At 33.9% G+C, this 20105-nt stretch overlaps 2 protein-coding genes across 2 annotated transcripts in view; one reads left to right on the forward strand and one right to left on the reverse strand.

The window, feature by feature from the left end:
- LOC116016942 (elongator complex protein 2) overlaps nucleotides 1-3007 on the forward strand; it is an 8052-nt gene extending 5045 nt beyond the window's left edge. The window contains exons 8-10 of the mRNA XM_031257409.1: nucleotides 567-784; nucleotides 1737-1914; nucleotides 2276-3007. Of these exons, the coding sequence (XP_031113269.1) occupies nucleotides 567-784; nucleotides 1737-1914; nucleotides 2276-2769 (890 nt within the window). The 3' untranslated portion in view covers nucleotides 2770-3007. The remainder of the gene's footprint in view (nucleotides 1-566; nucleotides 785-1736; nucleotides 1915-2275) is intronic.
- A 13635-nt stretch (nucleotides 3008-16642) lies between these two features.
- On the reverse strand, nucleotides 16643-19222 carry LOC116016653. The gene is made up of 2 exons (XM_031257009.1): nucleotides 17936-19222; nucleotides 16643-17805 (listed from the first exon to the last, which is right to left on the reverse strand). The coding sequence occupies exons 1-2, from the start codon at nucleotides 19159-19161 to the stop codon at nucleotides 16974-16976; spliced, it is 2058 nt and encodes a 685-aa protein (XP_031112869.1). The 5' UTR covers nucleotides 19162-19222; the 3' UTR covers nucleotides 16643-16973.
- Between the last annotated feature and the right edge of the window lie 883 nt (nucleotides 19223-20105).

The raw sequence follows: 20105 nt of genomic DNA on the forward strand, positions 1-20105 counted from the left end.
TTTTTTTTTTTTTTTTTTTTTTTTTTTTTTTTTTTTTTTTTTTTTTTTTTTTTTTGTTCTAGTTTGCATGGAGGTTTAACTATATAAGAAATGTTCATGTTAGGTTTATTGTATATTTGTATCACTTCTTTGCCAGTGCTTCAACTTATTTGATGGGAAGTGTTTGAGTTTTAGTTCATTGTATATTAAGAGTTACTGCTAATCACTGTTGCAAAAATCCCCGCCTAGGCCGCCTAAGGCACCGCCTAGGCGCTAGGCGCCCCTAGACCGAGGCAAATTGCTCCCTAAGCGTCCGCCTAGGCGGCCAGCTTAGCGCCTAATTCGGCCGATTGGGCTGAGTTGGCGACTAACTCGGCCGAATTCAGCCGAGTTAACTCGAATGAGTCGGCTTTGTTAGTTTTTTATTATATTTATATATATTTAAATTTATTTATTTATATAAATAAGAGATGTAAGAGATATATATAATATAATATATGACATACACCCACACATGCATTATTTTTTTGTTAGCAACCATGCTGATAATTGTTTTATTTATTTATTTATTTATTTATTTTTGCCAGCTTCATCAGACGCAAAGCAGGTTAGCAATAACGAAGGTATTGATACCATGGAAACTGTTCCTGAAGCGGTTCCAGTTGTCTTAACCGAGCCACCCATTGAAGAACAACTGGGCTGGCATACTCTATGGCCCGAGTCGCACAAACTGTATGGCCATGGGAATGAACTATATTCATTATGCTGTGATCACGAGGGAAAGCTTGTAGCTTCTTCATGCAAGGTATGTGATATATTAACATATCTAGATCTAGCCTGATTTGATCGAGGCATATACTAATGTCTGTGCAGATGTCCTTGGTAGTGCTTGTGTCTTTCTTGCTCATATAATAATATAATATGCCATGTATAATTAAAGAATATGAGAAACAAATGTGGAGTGAAGCCCGCCTTGTGACCGTAGCCAGCAAAGTACCACAAGGAGATAAACCATCCCAGTGTTGCAGAAATCTCGCCTAGGCTCCGATTAATCGGCGCCTAGGCGCTAGGTGCTGGCCAACCGCCTAGCGTATCGCCATAATCGGTGGTCTAGGCGGCTGGCCGGCTAAGCGGCCGATTAGGTTGCCTAAGCCCTAAGCGTCGCCTAGGCGCCTCCCGAGCGCCTAGCGATTTTTTCAACCATGAACCAGCCTAGATTGTCCATAGCTAATCGGCTCAAATCAAGAAAGCCCGTAGATAGCTTCCACGGGAAGTCAAACTTGAAACCTTGTGGTTATCAAGTCAACTGTCCAACCAACTTGGCTAGGGTTGCCCCCTTGTTTCTCATATTCTGAGAGTCAAACTTGGAATCTTGTGGTTACCAAACCAATTGTCTAATCAACTTGGTTAGGGTTGTCCTGTTGTTTCCCATATTCTATGAAGAGAGATAAAATGCATGAGTAATTTGAGGTCAATAATCTACATTCTGGACCATTTAAAGGCATCTTTATATTAGTGGTGCTAGTGTTTGAACATAACCATCTTCATATTGACGGTATAAATGAATCAATATGACATTGGATTATATAGTAATGATGCTTTCACAAATTGATGTTATATATATAAAGTGCACATTAATCGTCAGCCAGAATAAGTGGTTGAATTTGCTAATGTATTACAAAGGCTGATACCCACTTTAAATGTAAACTGACTTTGACTGAAACATTAAATGACTTCTGACCAATTCATGCATTCAGGCTCAATCAGCATCAGTTGCAGAAATATGGCTTTGGCAAGTGGGTTCTTGGAAATCGGTCGGCCGCCTGCATTCACACAGCTTGACAGTGACACAGATGGAGTTTTCTCACGATGACAACTTCCTTCTCACTGTTTCAAGGGATCGCCACTTTTCTGTTTTCTCAATTAATAATACAGGTACATTAAACGTATCTTTCCTGATGGTGACATGATTGTTTTCAATTTTTTAACGACTTCTAGCATTTCTCTATTATTTTTCAAATTTTGTCTTTTTTCAAGAATGAATCACGGAAGATTCAATAAGACACACGGCAGGCTACTCCGTATTGTCACTTAAATTAGATTTAAGACTTGTAGGGACACGAGTTTCATTCGAGGATCGAGATATGTGAAGACTAGTGGGAACATAAACTTGGTTTGAGTTTCCCGGTTAACTGGGAATAGGATTGGCGTGCTTGACGTGTAATAAGAACTTAGAACGCATTCTTCTAAGGATTTATTTAAGGTAAATAATGAAATTTTATACATCTCGTTGCAGGAACAAATGACACAAGTTACCAGCTTGTAACTAAGCAGGAAGCACATAAAAGAATAATATGGGCATGTTCGTGGAGCCCATATGGTCATGAATTTGCCACGGGGTCAAGGGACAAGACCGTCAAAATCTGGGCGGTAGAAAATGAGGGCTCGGTGAAGCAACTCCTGACTCTGCCGCCATTCAACGCTAGCGTGACATCCCTATCTTGGGTTGGCCTTAGTCGCCACGACAACCATGGCCTTCTCGCGGTGGGGATGGAAAACGGTTTGATCGAGCTATGGAGCCTTCACAACAGAAGAACCGAAGATGGTAGCCCATCGTCAGCGCCAACCGCTAATCTTGCTGTTAAGCTCGATCCTTTTATGTGCCACGTATCCACTGTCAACCGGTTAGCATGGAGAAACTCGGAGAAAAGCGAAGAATCCAACGCCATGCAACTTGCGTCGTGTGGGGCTGATCAATGCGTGAGAATATTTAACATATGTTTTGGTTGAGCCAGAAATGAAATTTTGTAGATAGAGAACTTAGAAGCATGTTTGTATTTTAATCACCTGAAATATATAGAAATTGAGATTTTACTAAATGTTTGAAACATTAGATGGTAGATTATGCTATTTACTTTCAACTTTTCCCATGATATATGTTTACTTGTCTTAGGAAAGTCAAAAACGTTGTAATGAGAAGTGATATGAGCTGACAGGCTGAATATGATTTTATTTTCAAAACTCTTAATTTTAAAGAGTCTTGTAGCGGTTTTAGAGTCATCGTAGTTAATTTATTAATCATAGAAATTTTTGCGAATGCTAAGAAAAAACTAGAGAATATATGTACTTATACATATTAAACATGAGCATCATTAAAACACAATAATAAAGCATAAATAACATAGGAATGGAATAAAATTTTATCTATTAAAATGGAAGAACAATCTTAAAATTCAAGATTACAGGTTTTCAAAATGTGTGTTTTTCTTTTATTTGAGTACTACTCTCACCTCCTTTCATATGAAAGTGCAATCAGGTGCCACTAGATCACAAGGTCATTGGCTTGGCAAGCTTAAATCTAAGCCTAGCATAATCTAAAAAATTGCTAGGGTTTGTATTTAGGTCGAAACCGAGTAGAAATAGTTCAAAGGGTTTGTATTTAGGTCGAAACCGAGTAGAAATAGTTCAAATTGCACTTTAAATAGTGAATTAGAAATGAGTTTAATGGATAGAATCACTGAAGTTTAATCTCATGACTTCTCATATGGAAAAATCACTATATATCATCTGAGCACAAGATGTTTGGCATCAATAATTACACTTAAACATATATATGAATCAAATACGGAGCACTCTAAAAAAAAATTATAACAAATAACAAGCAAAATAAGTTTAAATGCAATGTGAAAAATCTATCAACATTATTAACCCATTTTCCAATGTGAAGTGACCATTGGATTTACTTGTTGGAAATTGATGAGTCCAGTTACCGTAGCCTAGTGGTGAATCATCTACCACGCCCAATAACAAGCGTAGTTGTCATCCAATAAATAAATAAAATGACTGAGTTTTACTATACATACTCTCAAATTTTACTCCCTTACTTCTACTCTCTGAGATAATAAACAGACATTGGTTATTTTTATCTTGTGGGCTCACAGAAAAGTGTCTACATCAAAAGCATGTGAGAGTGAGTACAAATTGGGAGCATAAAGTGGGAATTCACCAAGTATTTTCCTATAATGGCCCAAGGCACATAAGGTCAATTGTTATATCGTGCACCACGGTGCACATAGCAATGTGCACCCTAGTCCAAAACGACATCGTTTCGATGTTAGTGGACGCAAACGCGAATGACTACAGGGAATTCATTATCTATAATGCACATAATCATTATCTAGAATACATAGAACGTTTGCCTAGAATACACAGAATGTTTGCACAGAATACACAGAATATTAATACAAAATACACATAACTCATCCTCCTAACATTCGAATGCACAAACACATCACAACCTGTGTTAATAACATGAATACACAGAATATTGACACAAAATACACAGAACTCATCCTCCTAAACATTCGAATGCACAAACACATCACAACATACATGTGTTACAAACATGAATACACAGAACAGTTGCCTAGAATATTACCTCTAATACACAGAACGATTACCTAGAATACACAGAATATTAACATAAATACACAGACCGTCCAAAACGGGAAACGTAATTTCCAAAAAAAAAAAAGAGACGGTTAGTGTAAAATGCTCAAAACGACATCGTTTACGTACGTGGTGCACATTGATGTGTGCATCGTGGTGCACGGTATAATTTGCCCGTGAATAGTTATACCTTGGACCGGATCCACTTTGCAAGATAGACCCATTACAATTTACATTCTGAATGCTCATTACATAATGAATGTTCACAATTCAAATTGTGAACATTTTAGTATATAAATTGTGAACGTTCAGTATATAAATTGTGTATTTTGCCATATAAGACAAGTACTAATATATAAAAGGGTGAAAATAGTGATTATTCTTAGGACACCCTTATCAGCAGTTATTTTGTGGGTTATTGCAGAGAAAAGCGCCACATAGAGGAGAGAAGGGAGGAGAGACGAGAGGAGAGAGGGGGAGAGAGCTTCTGCAACTTCTTTGGTTTTTTCAGTAAATGGGGCCCACATATTATTAAATATAGCCGCACATTTTGTGCGTGGAACGCACAAATGCATCCAGCGGGCGCGTCATGCGCGCCTGACATTTGCTTATTATTACTATTATTATTATTATTATTATTATTATTATTATTATTTGTAAAATCAGATTTGTTTTTTTTTTCATCCCTCCCATTTTCTCTTTCCTAATCACACATACAAAAACTCCTCATTAACCGCGAAAAAACTCCATTGATAAGGATCCTGTTATGTCAAAAGTAAGATATTGATATTGTGCTTTGTTTGTAGCATATATGTAGAGTTGCTGTATTTGATGTGCACGTAGTGATTTAATTAGTCAACCAATGGTGGTATGTATGGCTTCTCTAATCCAATCAATACTTTTCAAGTGGATATATATTTGACTTTATTAGACTAGAATTGACTCTCTCATCCAATTAAGGCTTCGACGGGACATTTTCAATTTTCAACTAAACACTCGATTATCCCAAAATTATCTTTTAATTTAAATAAATACAATTTATTAACCCAAAAATTATTATTTATTTTAACATTTTGACTTCACTCTACTAAACACTAAGCTAATTTTAACGATGTGGCTTGTCAAACAAATTTGGCAAAAATTGACAGATTAGTGGTTTACAAAACATTCCAAAATCAATTAGATGTGTACACTAAGTCAGCAACAATTGAAAATAATACAAAGATTAACCCGACAACTTGGAGTAGTTGGTAAGCAAATTATTAATGCAATCACAAAGTTAAACTAGGAATTCTCCCAAGTAAGACGGAAAGAGTCAAACTTTTCAAGCACGACCATGATCGAATTGAAATTAGCTCTGCAGTGATGTAGATACGACTTATTATAAAAAAAAAAAAAGAAAAAAAAAGTGATAACTAAAATAATATGTTTCTAATAATCAAATAAAATCAGTGATTGATTTTAAATTCGATAATCAAAACTAGAATCAATTCAAAATTTTGTATTATAATTAAATTATACTTGGATCACTTTATATTTTGAGTATTATTGACTCCATTACAAGGTAGTATCTGTTTAATGTACTTTCTCTATTTATTGTAGCCCAAAGAGTTAATATCCAATTGTTATACCTATGGACAAGGTTCATATTGCATTGTGAACCTTAATATAAAAATTATGTACCTCCAATTAACACATTATGTACCTGCAGTTAACAATTTTTATACATGTATACAAATAATTTGATAATTGCTGACACATAATATGATAACTACAAGTACTGTCAACTACAGATACCGAATCTGAAAGTTATTTTTGGACCAAAGTCTACAATACAAGGTAGACCCTGGTCCATGGTATAATTTGCCATTAATACCCCACCGCCGAGATTTCATCCAGTGACCTATAGATACATAATTTGAATGTTATTTTTGAACCAAGGTCTACAATGCAAGGTAGACCCTGGTCCATGGTATAATTTAGCGTTAATACTCCACCACCGAAATTTAATCCTGCGACCTTCCTTAAAAAAAGTCGCATAAGTATCAATTGAGCACAAGAGACGATCACTTTATATTCTCCTCATCACATTTGAGAATCCGGTCAATGTGTCTCATTGCACTGAGAGAGAGTTGTTTAGGATTGACGTTATAAGTTTGCGGAATTGTATGAGGAATGAACATTTCATGTGAAACCTTTCAAATCATGGAACAATGGGAAGTTGTAACCACCACATTCCAAAGATGAAAATAGTGTGACATCTCATCTCATCACTTATTCATGGTCGCTTGGTGCATGTCAACATCTGCGCACAAATTCGATGTGTACTGTTCCCTCAAAATATCCAAACAAATTTCGACAATTACATGCGACCAAAATACGTTAAACAAATTAAAAAAAGAATCCTATGGTTACCTTAGTGCTTAAGAATTTACCCGTTAGCTTCTTGCCCTTGCACCCCTGCCTCTCGAACTTTGTGCCTCACTATTTCCGGACCTTGAACTCCTTGCATCTATGCCTTTTGTACCCTAAACTTCATGCTTCTTTACACTCTAGTTCCAAACTTTGTACTTATTCACATTATGTACCACATACGTCTCCTCAATTACTCAAACTGTGCCCCCTCATTGTTTAGATATCCAAACTTTATCCATGAGTGCCAATCACTCATCCGGCTCAATTGACTCTATGGGACGCATGCCCAATTCCTCTATCAATATTTTTCACATAGATTAGCTCCGCCCATCGATAAATATGCAAATTCATGACCAAACTAGACATTTAATTCAAGATCCTCATATCTCTATCATATGAAGGGGCATTTTCTTATCTCTCTCTTAATAGCATTTAGACTCTCATCATGTACATTGCCGAACAAATTCAGTAAAGATTTCTATAATATAATAGAAACATGTGTTCCATCCCAACTAAAAAGTTTAAGCTGATATTTGGATTGCATATTTATGTTTGTATATTATATGTTCAATACGCGCCCTCACGTGCCGATTACTTTTTGATGGGCTCCGATCCAAGCAACACTTGGTCTCTTTTTATCGGTTGATGTAGAGATTCGAATTCATAACTTTTGATATGAGGTTGGTTTTGATACTAAATTGCAGCATGTGCTCTATTTCAACTAATTAAAAGGCTAAGCTGATAGTTGAATTACACATTTGCACATTTATATTTATATATTATATGCTCAACAAAAATAACTATTTTTAAGAATTCAAAAATAACTATTCATACTTTGTAATAGCTATATTTTCTGTAAAGGATAAATAGCTGATCTTCAAAACAGAAAATTTTAAACAGATAGAAAGATAAACTATAAAAATATTTCGTGTTTAATCTCTTTTTTTTTTTTTGAAAACTCGTGTTCAATCTCTTAAGTTAACCAAACGTGTTAGTTTATTTCCAAATAAAGTCAGAAGTTACCCTCTCTATCTCAAATGATCATTTCCCAATAAAGAAAATAAATTTTCACTAAAATATATGTTGCACGCATTCAGATGCAATTATTGATTATTGACTCTTCCCAAATTTGGTAAACTGGGACCAAATAAATTTAAAATTTTGTCGATTCAACTTGGGACATATAATTTCTTCTAAATATAATTTTTTTTTAATAAGATTTATAAGTTATTACAGAGAAGTAATGTTTAATTAGCGTGCATTCTCGAATAGTGGTTACACAATTTTCTCGTCTTCTTAAAATGTGAGATGCCATTGTTGAGCATAAATATAATATAAACATAAATGTGCAGTCCAACTATCAACTTAGACTTTTAGTTGAGATGATACATTTTTAATATACTAAAAATACATTATTTGTATATGTAAAATATATTATTTAAGTACTGAAAATACATTATTATATATATACTATCAAGTAATGTACATTCAATACACAAATAATGTACTTTTAATATATTAAAATGTACTTTATACTCATGATACACACAATAATATAATTTGCTTATCTTTACCCAGGAATCAAAACACTAGGTAAAAACTTCATAATTCGTGCTTGAAATTAAAGAAATTATGTATTAGAAGAATAAAAGTTACGGTGGGAGTTGGGACACGTAAAAAGTAGAAAGTAATGTTACTTAAATTTTAATTCTTGAACTAAAGAAACCTAAATTCCAATTCAATTGTACTTAAAATAAAATTCCAATTCAATTCTAATTTTAATAATAATTTACTTGGTTCAAATTGAATATAATCACGTTAAATGATATAAAATTTGATGTAAAATTTTAAATTGCATATTTCAAGAAAAAAAGGTTTGAAATGAGAATCTTAAACCCAAGTAAGTTTTAAATAAATGTTTTCATTTTTCATTTTAATTTTTTTTGGAAAGATTAGAAAATATATTTTAACTTTAATTAATTTTAATTTATAAAATTTAAAATTCATATGTTTTTATTATATAAAAACATAAATACAAAAAAGAAATAGGACATAGATAATGGCATCGAGTGATGGGGTAAGTGGTTGTGGTAGGGATATGTACAAACTAGAAGAGATAGAGTAAGCCAATAAAAGAGTAATGGATAAAGTAAGTGATAATAATGGTAATGAAAATAGTTATAATACTAAGTAGGTAATGACATGGTATATAAGTAGGTAGTGATCGGTGAGAAAAAATATAATCGAAATGAATATGTAGTATTTGGCAATGGTGGCAGGGGTAAGGGGTAAGTAGGTCATGGTGATGGCGAGTATATAGGTGATTGTGGAGATAGGTAGCTATAAGCAATGTTGTAAAAATTACACTCAGCTGCTAGGCTCTGGTCAGTCGTCTGACTGCCTCGATCGATTAGCTATTGTTCTGTTATTTTTTAAAAGGCAAAAATTTGTTTGAGACCGTCTCATCATGAGACGGGTCGGATCGGGTCGGGTCAAGATGCACATGTAACACTTATATGCACAAATGTCATACTTATATGCTCAAATGTAATACTAATCAGGAATAAAATTTTTGTTACTTATAAGGGTAAACGTAATACTTTTAAAGGAAAATACAATACTTTTACATTTCGATTTAAAAGTATTACATTTTTCTACAAAAGTATTATATTTGCCCTTATAAGTAAAGGGCACTTGTCAACATTACTTATATAAAAAATGTATTACTTTTTCTCTAATAAGTACCAAAAATTGTATTCTTGATTAGTGTTATATTTGAGCATATAAGTATGACATTTGCACATATAAGTATGACATTTGCATGGTGCATTGGCCCGACCCGACCCGTCTCACGAATAAGGATCCGTGAGACGGTCTCACACAAGTATGACCCTTTTTAAAATGGGATATTTAGTTCAAAACGATATTGTTTTGAGCAAAATAACCCTAAATCATTCAAAACAACGTCGTTCGGAGTTTGGACTTGATTATTTTCTCTATGATTCTATTAATTGAATTGGAAGTTTGGAACTAAGTTGATACTTTGTGAGTTGTGATTTTATGGAATTATGTTTTGATTCTTTAAATCTTTATACAATTTACAATAATTCTAGATGTTTTTTAGGTTAATATTTAATGTTTTAGAATTAACTATTAAAATATTAAATAGTTTATAATTATCAAGTCTTAAAAATTTTTAAAAATAATACTCTCTCTTCCCATTTTATCTGTCACGTTTATTGCTCATTGGTCAAACCAACTCTGTCTTCTTTGCTTATTTCATTAGTATTTACTTATAATTTTTAAATTTAATTTTTCGTATTTAATAGTACTTTTCATGTAGTTTCTAAATATATAAAATTCACATACTAATTTTAAACTTAATATAATGAAAAATTAAATTGTAAATAACTTAAGTTGAACCTCGCATACCGAACCCGACACATAAATGGGACGGAGGAGTAATAAAAAAGAGCGCCTAGGCACCCACCGGAGGCCCTAAGAACGCCTAGTGATTTTTTCAACACTGAATATAAGCATCGGTTAGTTAACTGTAATTTGTTAAAAATTAAATAACTGATTTTTTTTATTTTTTTTTATAATTGATTGAAGCCAAACTTTTAGTTTCAGATCGACTTTCAGTTAGTAGTATATATCTGTTACTGAAAATTAAAAAATTGCACAATTAAATACAAACATAAAGTCCAATGTTACAAGTCAATGCTTGAAATAATCAAATTACTTCAATTTTGACAAACCATAGTCCAAAGTTGAAAAGTTCAAAACTAATTCAAAAAAGGGCATAAAAAGTCTTCATTCTTCATCGACCAACCACTTGAATTCAAAACCAAAACATGAGAAATAATTAATACACAAGCAGCAAATTAATCTAATTTTTAATGTCAATTATACATAAATGCATCGTCGTATATTTGTATGTGATATTCTAATTAAGTCATTAAGATGATGTACTAGGTATGCATTTTTCTTGCCCATATATCGATTACTGATACACATATACATGCTCAATTACTCAAGTCACCAAACAATGTAATGTAATAAAACTAAGGTATGCGTGCATATACTCAATTAATTCAATAAAAAACTTAATAACTAAATTGCTAAAAGTTGGCCTTCTTCGCTTAATCTTCAAGTGTAAATCTTGTGTAATTGTACGCTCAAAACAATTAATACACAGAGAAAAAGAAAGAAGAATAAGATGAATTCAAGAACTCAAGAACCGTCCATTCATTAGACAACTGGAGATATCTATATACAATGAAAAAACCTGTATAAGTAAGACATACTGGAAAAATAAGATAATGGCCATAGACACATATATTTATGACACTCTCCCTTAGCCATTATCTTACTATACTCATGCATCATTAAAAACCTCGCTAGAAAAACCTATTTGAGAAAAAGAATATACAAAGTATGTGAAATCATGTACACCAGTTACTTCATAAAAAATCTTAGCTTAAAAAACTAACTAGGAATAAGCCTAGCTAAGGAAAAAAGAGTACAAACCATAATCTTTCATGTCATAATCTTCAGGATTTCCAGGGTATGGCCCTGTTTGGTAAATAATTAACCTATCAGCCAATTTTGACTTATTTGACTACTATTAGTTGGTAAATAATAAGTTTTTTTAACTCCAAAATGCTAAAATTCAAAAGGCTACTCAAAGCAGCCTTTTCAATTAGCTTTTTGAGAAAAGAAATTATACCAAATAGCTATCAGCTAACAGCTAATTTATCAAACAACTTTCTACAATCAGCCAATGTTATCAACAAATCATACCTTCTAACCCAAACAGCCACAGCTAATAGTCATTTACCAAACAGGGCCTATGTCTATTCAAGTGCGCCTAAATGTTGCCGCTCCCCTTGAAGATAAAAACCTTTCGAGCCTATGCATCTCAATTTTATGAGCATATTTTTCAAAAGTGGATATACATAGGCAGGGACTTAGTGAACAAATATATATGTCAGATTGCCACTAGAGCCAATTTTCTCAACAAGGATTTTACCACTCTTTTGGAGTTCATGTGAGTAAAAGAAGTTAGGAGCCATGTGTTTCATAAGGTTTCCGTTAACATACCAACTACTCATTAGGGGTATGCAAACTTCAGTAGAAAATCGATTAACCGACCGAATCAAAAAATTTTGGCTAATTATTTTTACACGATATAATTCAGTTCAGTTAATGGTTAGGAAATATACATAATTTCAGAATATATATGTGTGTGTGTGTGTGTAAATTTATTCCTAAATATTCAACAATAATATTAAATTATTAAAAATATTAACCAGTTTAAGTATTTGACTTTCCTAAAGGTCTAACACAATTTTACAAACACTTTCCATAATGTTAATTTTTATTTATAATTTTAAGAATTTTAAATTTTACTTACAAATTTCGGTTGATAGATTAACTGATTGATTAATCGAAAAAAAATTTGGTTCGATTTGGTTAGTAGTTAAAGGTTTAAATTAATTCAGTTCGGTTAACCGATCGATTAATTGAATGTGCACGTACTCCTACTACTCATATGTGCAACACATACCACATTGTCCTCATACAGGACAATGGGTGTATCAACTTTGCTCGCTATACCACACGGGCTATAATTATGGTAAATATTTAATACATATTAACGAAAGTTTAACGGTATAAGATAGTTTTGTTCAATAAAAATAATAGTTAATATTTGTAGCGCAATATGCAACTCAATAAGCACAGAAATATAGACATAAATAATTGGTAATAACATTTATTTACTCATATAATTTTTTTATTTGGATTTTAGATTATATTATTGAATAATGATGATGATGATGTAATCATTTTTATAAATGCAATATTTATATTTTAAAAAATAATTAACAAATCCTTACTAATTAAAATCTAAATGAAATGAAATTTTATTTATTACCATTGAAGAATATAAGAAAAGATATGGTGGATGCATACACATTGTAAAAATAATAGAAAATATAACAGAAGTTATAATAATTGGGGTATTTTTGTCTAAAAAATTATATAGTGCAACTTTAAAAACATATTGTACAAAAAAAGTTAGCATTAAAAACACAAACATAAATCAAAATATAATTTAGATTGAAGCTTATTATGTTTTTAATTTAAATTTAAATAAATAATTGATCGAAAAGTAAACTTTTTGGTATGTTTGACCAAGTCTCATCAATTTTTGCTAATTATCCCCACCCTAGAAATAGGTTAGTAAAGAGGTGTATCAGTAATTCAGTATATGTTTTTTTTTAGTGCTACTGACTCTATTACATTGTAGTATTTGTATATACTATACTTTCTTAACCTATTGAAGGTCACTACATGGTATCTAAGCACAAAGTGCTTGACAGTAATTCAGTATATGTATGCGTGAGTATATTGATAGAATGAATGGGGCGAAATTTTGTTAATAATGATAATATTATTATAAGTTCAATTTATTTATTTTGTGTCGAAAAATATTGAAACAATATTTTATAAGTTGGTATATATGCTAAGTTGAAAAATAATGTCATTCATTTTTTTTATCATTTAATTTGAAAAATATTTTTAAAAACCCTTTATTTTTCATTTTTCAAAAAACTAGAGAAATTTATATTTTTTTTGTCTCATTTTACTTGTCATGTTTACTATTTATTGGTCAAACCAACTATGACTTCTTTGCTTATTTTCTTTAATATTTTTAATTTTTTTTGGTGTTTCATAGTACTTTTAATGTAGTTTCAATATATATAAATTTTATATATTAATATTAAACTTAACCTTATGAAAAATTGAATTAAAAATAACTTTAGTCAAAACTTGTTAACCGAATCAGACACATAAAATGGAATGGAAGAAGTATCTTTTAAGAGTAAAGTATGATCCACTTTTTATTGGAGAAATAAAAATAGAAATTAAAATTTACTCTATTTATTTATTTATTTATTTTATCAAAATCAATCAAAATGTGTTATCAACCTACCATACAAACAAATAAAGGAAAATATTGTCCTCATGCACGGGCTTAGTTAAGTGGTTCAGTAGGCAAAGAGACCAAAATTCGAAATTCAATAACGACAGTGTAGGGATTAAGCTGATCAATTATGGACAAGATTTTACCTATGTTTTTCTTGTGATCCAAATAAAGTAAAAAATATTATAGAGTACATAAAGACATAAAGTATTAGGAGAAAGAAGGGGTAAAAAAGCAGCGGTGGAAATGGCACATATAGTAACAATTTAGCCGCAAATAATGGTGGACACTCGACAGGACAGATGCTTCATCAGATTCAGTAACTTTATAGTTTGTACTGTAATCAAAGAATCCTTTCTAGAGTGTCCACATTAATAATTTTTATATGATTTTTGAGAATAAATTTATCAATATGAAGGAAAGAGAGAGAAGAAAGAGAATGTAGAAGTTCCTCCAACAAAATAGAGACTTTTTGTGGGTCCCGCAGTGCAGTGGAGAAAGAATTGGACTCGAAACAGTGCACGTTTCGCGCACGCCACACGGCGGTCGCTCGCAACGCTTTTTTTTTTATATTATTTTTTTAAATCAGATTTAAAATTTTTTTTTTTTTTGTTTTTTTTTTCTTCTCTTTCCTACATCGCACCTCAAAAACCACCCAAAAACCTCACTATACATAAAACCTCGTACTTTAATTTCTTACACAATTATATTAAACAAAAGCTGCCTAATTACGCACTTACCGTGACAAACGACACTTAAAGGCTCTTACACTTACAATAAGGATGCATGAGAATCAGTGATTTCAAGTATTTTATGTAACCTTTCCCCAAATATTTTATGTAACCTACCTACACCCACATACATAATCTGCTCAAATATGCAATCTAGTACTCCTCTAAAATCACCTTTACCAGGAATCCAATGTTCTCATAGGCGTTACTTCAAACAAATATCTTGAAATGATGTGTTCCGTCTTGTGTGATAACCTGAAAATTGAGGTTGAATATGATACTAATTTAAATAATGGGAGTGTTTGATAAATAGTTGTTAGTTGATTCAGTTAGTGGGTTTGACTAGTAGATACCATTAGCTAATTGTAGAAAGATGTTTAGTAAATTAGTCATTAGGTGATAGCTGATTACATACAAAATAAGTTTTTTAAAAAATAATTTTTTTGAATTATAGCGTTTTGGAGCAGTAAACTGTTACAAAAAATTAATTAATCAAACACTTATATTAGCTGTTTAACCAAGTCAAACAGCTAATAGTGGTCAAATAAGTTAAAATTGATTGATAAGTTAACTATGTTACCAAACAGGGCCAATACATTATGTCACTGATAATTTAACAAAAGTCCTATTTGGTCTTTTCAAAAAAAAAAAAAAACCCCTATTTGGCAATGTCTGTTAGCTGATTGGGTTAGATGGTATAACTAATTGATAACATATGATTGTAGAAAAGTGTTTGGTAAATTAGCTAAATTAGCTGTTAACTGATAGTTGTTTGGTTTAATTTGTTTTCTCAAAAAGCTAATTGAAAAAGTTGCTTTGACAAACATTTTGAATTTTAGCATTTTAGAGTTACAAAAAGTTGATTAACCAAACACTTATATTGATTTTTTAACCAAATCAAATAACTAATAGTGGTCAAATAAGTCGAAATTGGCTAGTAAGCTAACTATTTTACCAAATAGGGCCAAAATATTTCATTTTGCTCCCAAAATATATTTAGGTAATGTGACATTCCTAAAAATATATCTTACAATTACTAAAGATTTTTGAGAAAGTGAAAAAATGAATAAAAACCCATTTTCAAGAATCTTAAAAGATTTGTTTTCAAAAAAAAAAAAAAAGAATCTTAAAAGATTGTGATATAACAGGAAGGACATTAGGATAGGGAAGTGTAGGTGTAGTAAAAATGTGTGTTGTATGCTTAAAAACAAAGGCAGGGAAAAAAAGATAAGAACAGAAATAGAAAGTTGTATCAGATCTTCTCAAAAGAGCAGGAATTCCAAGTGGGAATGCATTATTGCAGTGTGTTTTGGGTATCATATAAGTGCAAATAGAGTATATGTTTAAAGGTGGATAAGGATGGCTGAATAAAGCAATCAAAGTACTACTTGCAAGACAAATGAGGTAAAAAAGAAAGCTATCAAAGACCAAAATAGAGCAAGGGTAAAATGCATACCTTTCACTTGGATGAAGGTTAAATGTAGAAATGTAAATTACCAACTAAGGAAAAGGCAATTTTGTAACTGCACCAATTACTCCAACCATTCAAAACATCAGACACACATAGTAGCACCAATCATGACACATTATACAAGTTACACAACAAGGAATCACCCATGTTCAGTTCTTAAAACTCCTGTTACAAGAAATTAAGAACGCATGACAGAAGCTCGGGAAACCTTAAATCATGAGATTCTAATTCTCATACCATTCAGCATTCAGATAATCATACAGAATGTAAAAGCAGATATCAGATATGTGATTATGTCCATTGAAATGATAGTCCATCAGAGTGGACGTCAATGGAAAGACACCATAGGAATGACAATTGTGAATGGAGTTTCTTCTGGACCCAAGGGGAAGCATTATCACAATAACTAGGAATTTTCTAAAGGTCCCTCTAAATTTAAGCACCAGACATCTAAACGCTACCCAAATCTGTAGTGATCCCAAAATGGAAGTGTGGGCTCCATACATGTGCATTGTCAAGGAACAAGCTGGTCTAACAAAGATCATAGGCATGCTCAACAATATATCTTTTATACAAAGTGCAGTTTCTACATTCAATCAGATTAAAAAGTCTAATAAACCATGAATTGCTATTATCTTAAAATATAAATTAAAGCCCTCAGCCACTATGCTACTTTTATTCTTTGACATATACATAGAACTGGGCAAGTATCATGAGTTTGAGCTTGTACAGTATAAAATTCAGACCATTATAACTTTGACAGTAATAACATAACATACAAATAGAAAAGAAAAATAAAAACCCAAGTTTCTTATTACCTATGACAAATACACATCACAAACCAATAGTTATGGCAATGCAAACATTTATCACTGAAAATTCAAAGATATACCAAACCCATGGCTGCAAAATTGTTTCTTCTTGCCCCAACTCACCTTCAAGGCTGTGAAGTTCGAATTTGCTGCTTGAAATTCTCTACAGGAAGCTGAGAAGAAGCCTCTGGTAACACTGCCGGATGTACCGATGTCATGGTTTGATGTTGAGCGCCCATTTGGGGAGGGAGAGGCTGAGTATAGTATATTTGTGCATGTGCAGGATCAGAAAATTCATAAGCATAATTGGTGGCAGCAGCTGAAGTAGGTGCAATTGACTGAGATGGATGATGAATCTGAGAGAAGCCAACGTATTGTTGAGGATGCTGGCCAGGAGCAATTTGAACCAACTGTTGTGCCGTTCCAGTAGGAGTTCTATAGGTGCCGGTAGCCATTTCAGGTTTAGAGGCAGGAATAGATCTTGAAGGATTGTAAGCAGAAGAAGGAGCGACAATAGTAGGCTGGGGAGGCGTTTGGGGGCGGTTAGGGGTTGCTGCAGGAGCAGAATCACTATAACTCGTTTGCTGCACGGGCAAATTGTAAGCTTGTGTTGGTCTAGCCTGCACAATATAAAACGGGTACTGATGCTCAAGTGCAGGGTGTTGGGGATGATGCTGTTGTTGGGGAGGATATATGGGGTAATACGAAGTGATCGGCACAGCCCCAGCAGGGGCATGGTGGATAAACTGTCCCGTGTGAACGAATTGCTGGTGCTGATCATATTGGCTCTGCAACACATATCCAGAATCCTGTGGAACTGGAGCCCTAGTGTTCTGATCACTGCTCTTAGGCTCAAGTGGATTGGCTGAAACCCTATTCCCTGCCTGAATTTGCACTATAGGTTCCTGATAAACGTAATGCTTTTGTCTAGACAATGGATTTGTGATACTACTGTCACTGCACCAAACAAAACCCCACCAAGATCCCAATTTAGGTCATTTATGCGTTTTATCAATCACACACAATTGCATAGATTTTTATGATCAAAATTGAGAATTAGGAAAAGTAAAGTGGATAAGATATATACCTTGAAATTGAATCCGAAGGTGAAGGCAAATCAGGAGGAGGAGATGCCTTAGGCTGTTGCTGAAAGTGTTGTGTTTGCGGAGGCTTTCTGTGGCCAACAGGGGCACTATAGTCTGATCTCTCATCATCGGAGAAAACTCGATTGGGATACTCGCCGCCAACCACCGCCGGCACGGTGGAAACCACCGTCCCGGCCACCATAGCAGGCAGCGGAGGCGGCGGAGGCGAAGACAATGCTGCAAAACCCCCGTCCTCCTGCTTCTGCTCTACCCTAGCCCCAACACTCATCTGCGATAGCTGCTCCTCGATTCCCGCCCTTTGATTCTCGTCCACGTGGACCTTAATCGGCGGCAGATTAGCCATGGAAGGCGACGATGACGTGGAGCCGAAAGATGAGGTGGTATCCACCATCGGGGAATCAGGGACGGATTGAATATCCGGAACATTAATTTTCGCATTGTTAACCCGACCGGGTTTTCCGCTAAAGGAGCCGTCCAATTGCGTTTCCGCGTCTTTTCCGGTGGAATTTCCGTTGCCTATATCATCGTCGAGTCCGAGAAGGCAATTCACGGATGAGGACTCGGAGAACACTTTGGTCGAAGTAGAAGTAGCTCCATTAAGCGCGTTGAGAAACCAGTCATCGGACTTGGTTGAGCTCTCAATAAGCGACCCGATCGAAGACATCGCCTCGGACTTGGACGGGAAGAGAAATAACCGCAGCCGAGAAGCTCGCGCGGCCGTTGAATTCGCGTTGATGCGGTCGTACTCGTCGATCATGTTCTCCAGGTCCTCGTCCGTGGTGACGGAGATCAAGGAATCCAGGTCCTCGCTAGGGAGCTGATACTTGAGCAGGAAAGCGCGGCCGTTTAGAAGCGTCTTGGAGAGGCGGAGAGAGAGGTCGGAGAGGGAGGTGTGGCGATCCACGACCATGATGCGGGTGTCGCCGCCGACGTAGCAGAGAGACTTGTCGTGAGGGCGGGGGACTATGTGGCCGCCGTAGCTGCACATCAGCCGCAACTTCCCCCCGCCGCCGCCGGGGAACGACGGCGGCTCATCCCAGGACTCCGTATTGCGGGAGCGCGGGGAGAAGTCGGAGTCGGCGTAGGTGGCATGGGCTGACGACGACGGCGGCGGCGCAGTCGTCGTCACTGTTGCTGCCGCCGTCACAGTCGCCGTCGCCGTCGGAGTGGTGGAGATTGCTCCGCCGGAAGATGGCGGAGGCTCCATATGTGGTGGCAGGAAACTGTGAGGAGAGAGAAAGAAAAGAAAAAAATAAAACTCAAAGAACCAAAAAGCGAGGGGGGAGTTTTGCCAGAGCAGGATGTCTCTTATACTCGTTTCTCCAGCTGTTTTCCAATTTTTTTTTTTTTAAGATATTTTAGTTTCCGTTAAAAAATTTTTTATTTTATTTTAAATATATCTAATGACATTTTTATTTTTTAAAAATATCTTTTATTTATAAAAATTTAGAAAATATTTTTAATTTTAATTTGGAATTATATCATCATGCATAATAATATCATTGGTCTAAATAATTAATACCAGTAACTATTAATTATAATTTAATTATTGCCAACTAATGTCCTATCATGCAAGAAAATTTCTTACTTGTAATATAAATAAATAAATAATTATATAATTATTTATTTATTTCTTTATATTACAAGTAGGAAATTTACTTGCATGATATGGCATTGGTTGGCAATATATATATATATATATATATATATATATATATATATATATATATATATATATATATATATATATCAAGTGTAAATGTTGCCTTAGGTGAAAAATAGAGTTTAATCTCATCCATTGATTCAGTCCATATCAATGTTACAATGAAGATATCTAAAAAAAAAATGTTGTGGCATTATGATAATTTTTTGTAAGTTAATTTTTTTTGTGTCTTTCATAGCATTTTTCTCTTCTTACAGGGCACAATGTTGTAACCTTCAGAGCACAATATTTTGCCTTCCAGAGCACACTGATGTGCCTTTTAGAGCAGATTAATTTTCTTTCAGTGTACATTGTTTCGTCTTTCAGAACACATTGTTGTGCCTTCGAAGTGCATATTGTTTTGCCTTAGAGTACACATTGTTGAGCTTTCTAGAGCACATTGTTGTGCCTTCAAAGCGCATATTGTTTTGCCTTAGAGTATACATTGT

This window comes from Ipomoea triloba, chromosome 4 (assembly GCF_003576645.1).
Source record: "Ipomoea triloba cultivar NCNSP0323 chromosome 4, ASM357664v1".
Taxonomy (NCBI): Eukaryota; Viridiplantae; Streptophyta; class Magnoliopsida; order Solanales; family Convolvulaceae; genus Ipomoea; species Ipomoea triloba.

What these genes read in the sequence shown, in the direction of transcription:
- LOC116016653 (XM_031257009.1), bottom strand. Translation starts at nt 19,161, where the DNA reads ATGGAGCCTCCGCCATCTTCCGGCGGAGCAATCTCCACCACTCCGACG. An exon ending in CCTTCGGATTCAATTTCAAG is followed by an intron (nt 17,806 to 17,935) that starts GTATATATCTTA and finishes TGTTTGGTGCAG; the next exon opens with TGACAGTAGTATCACAAATC.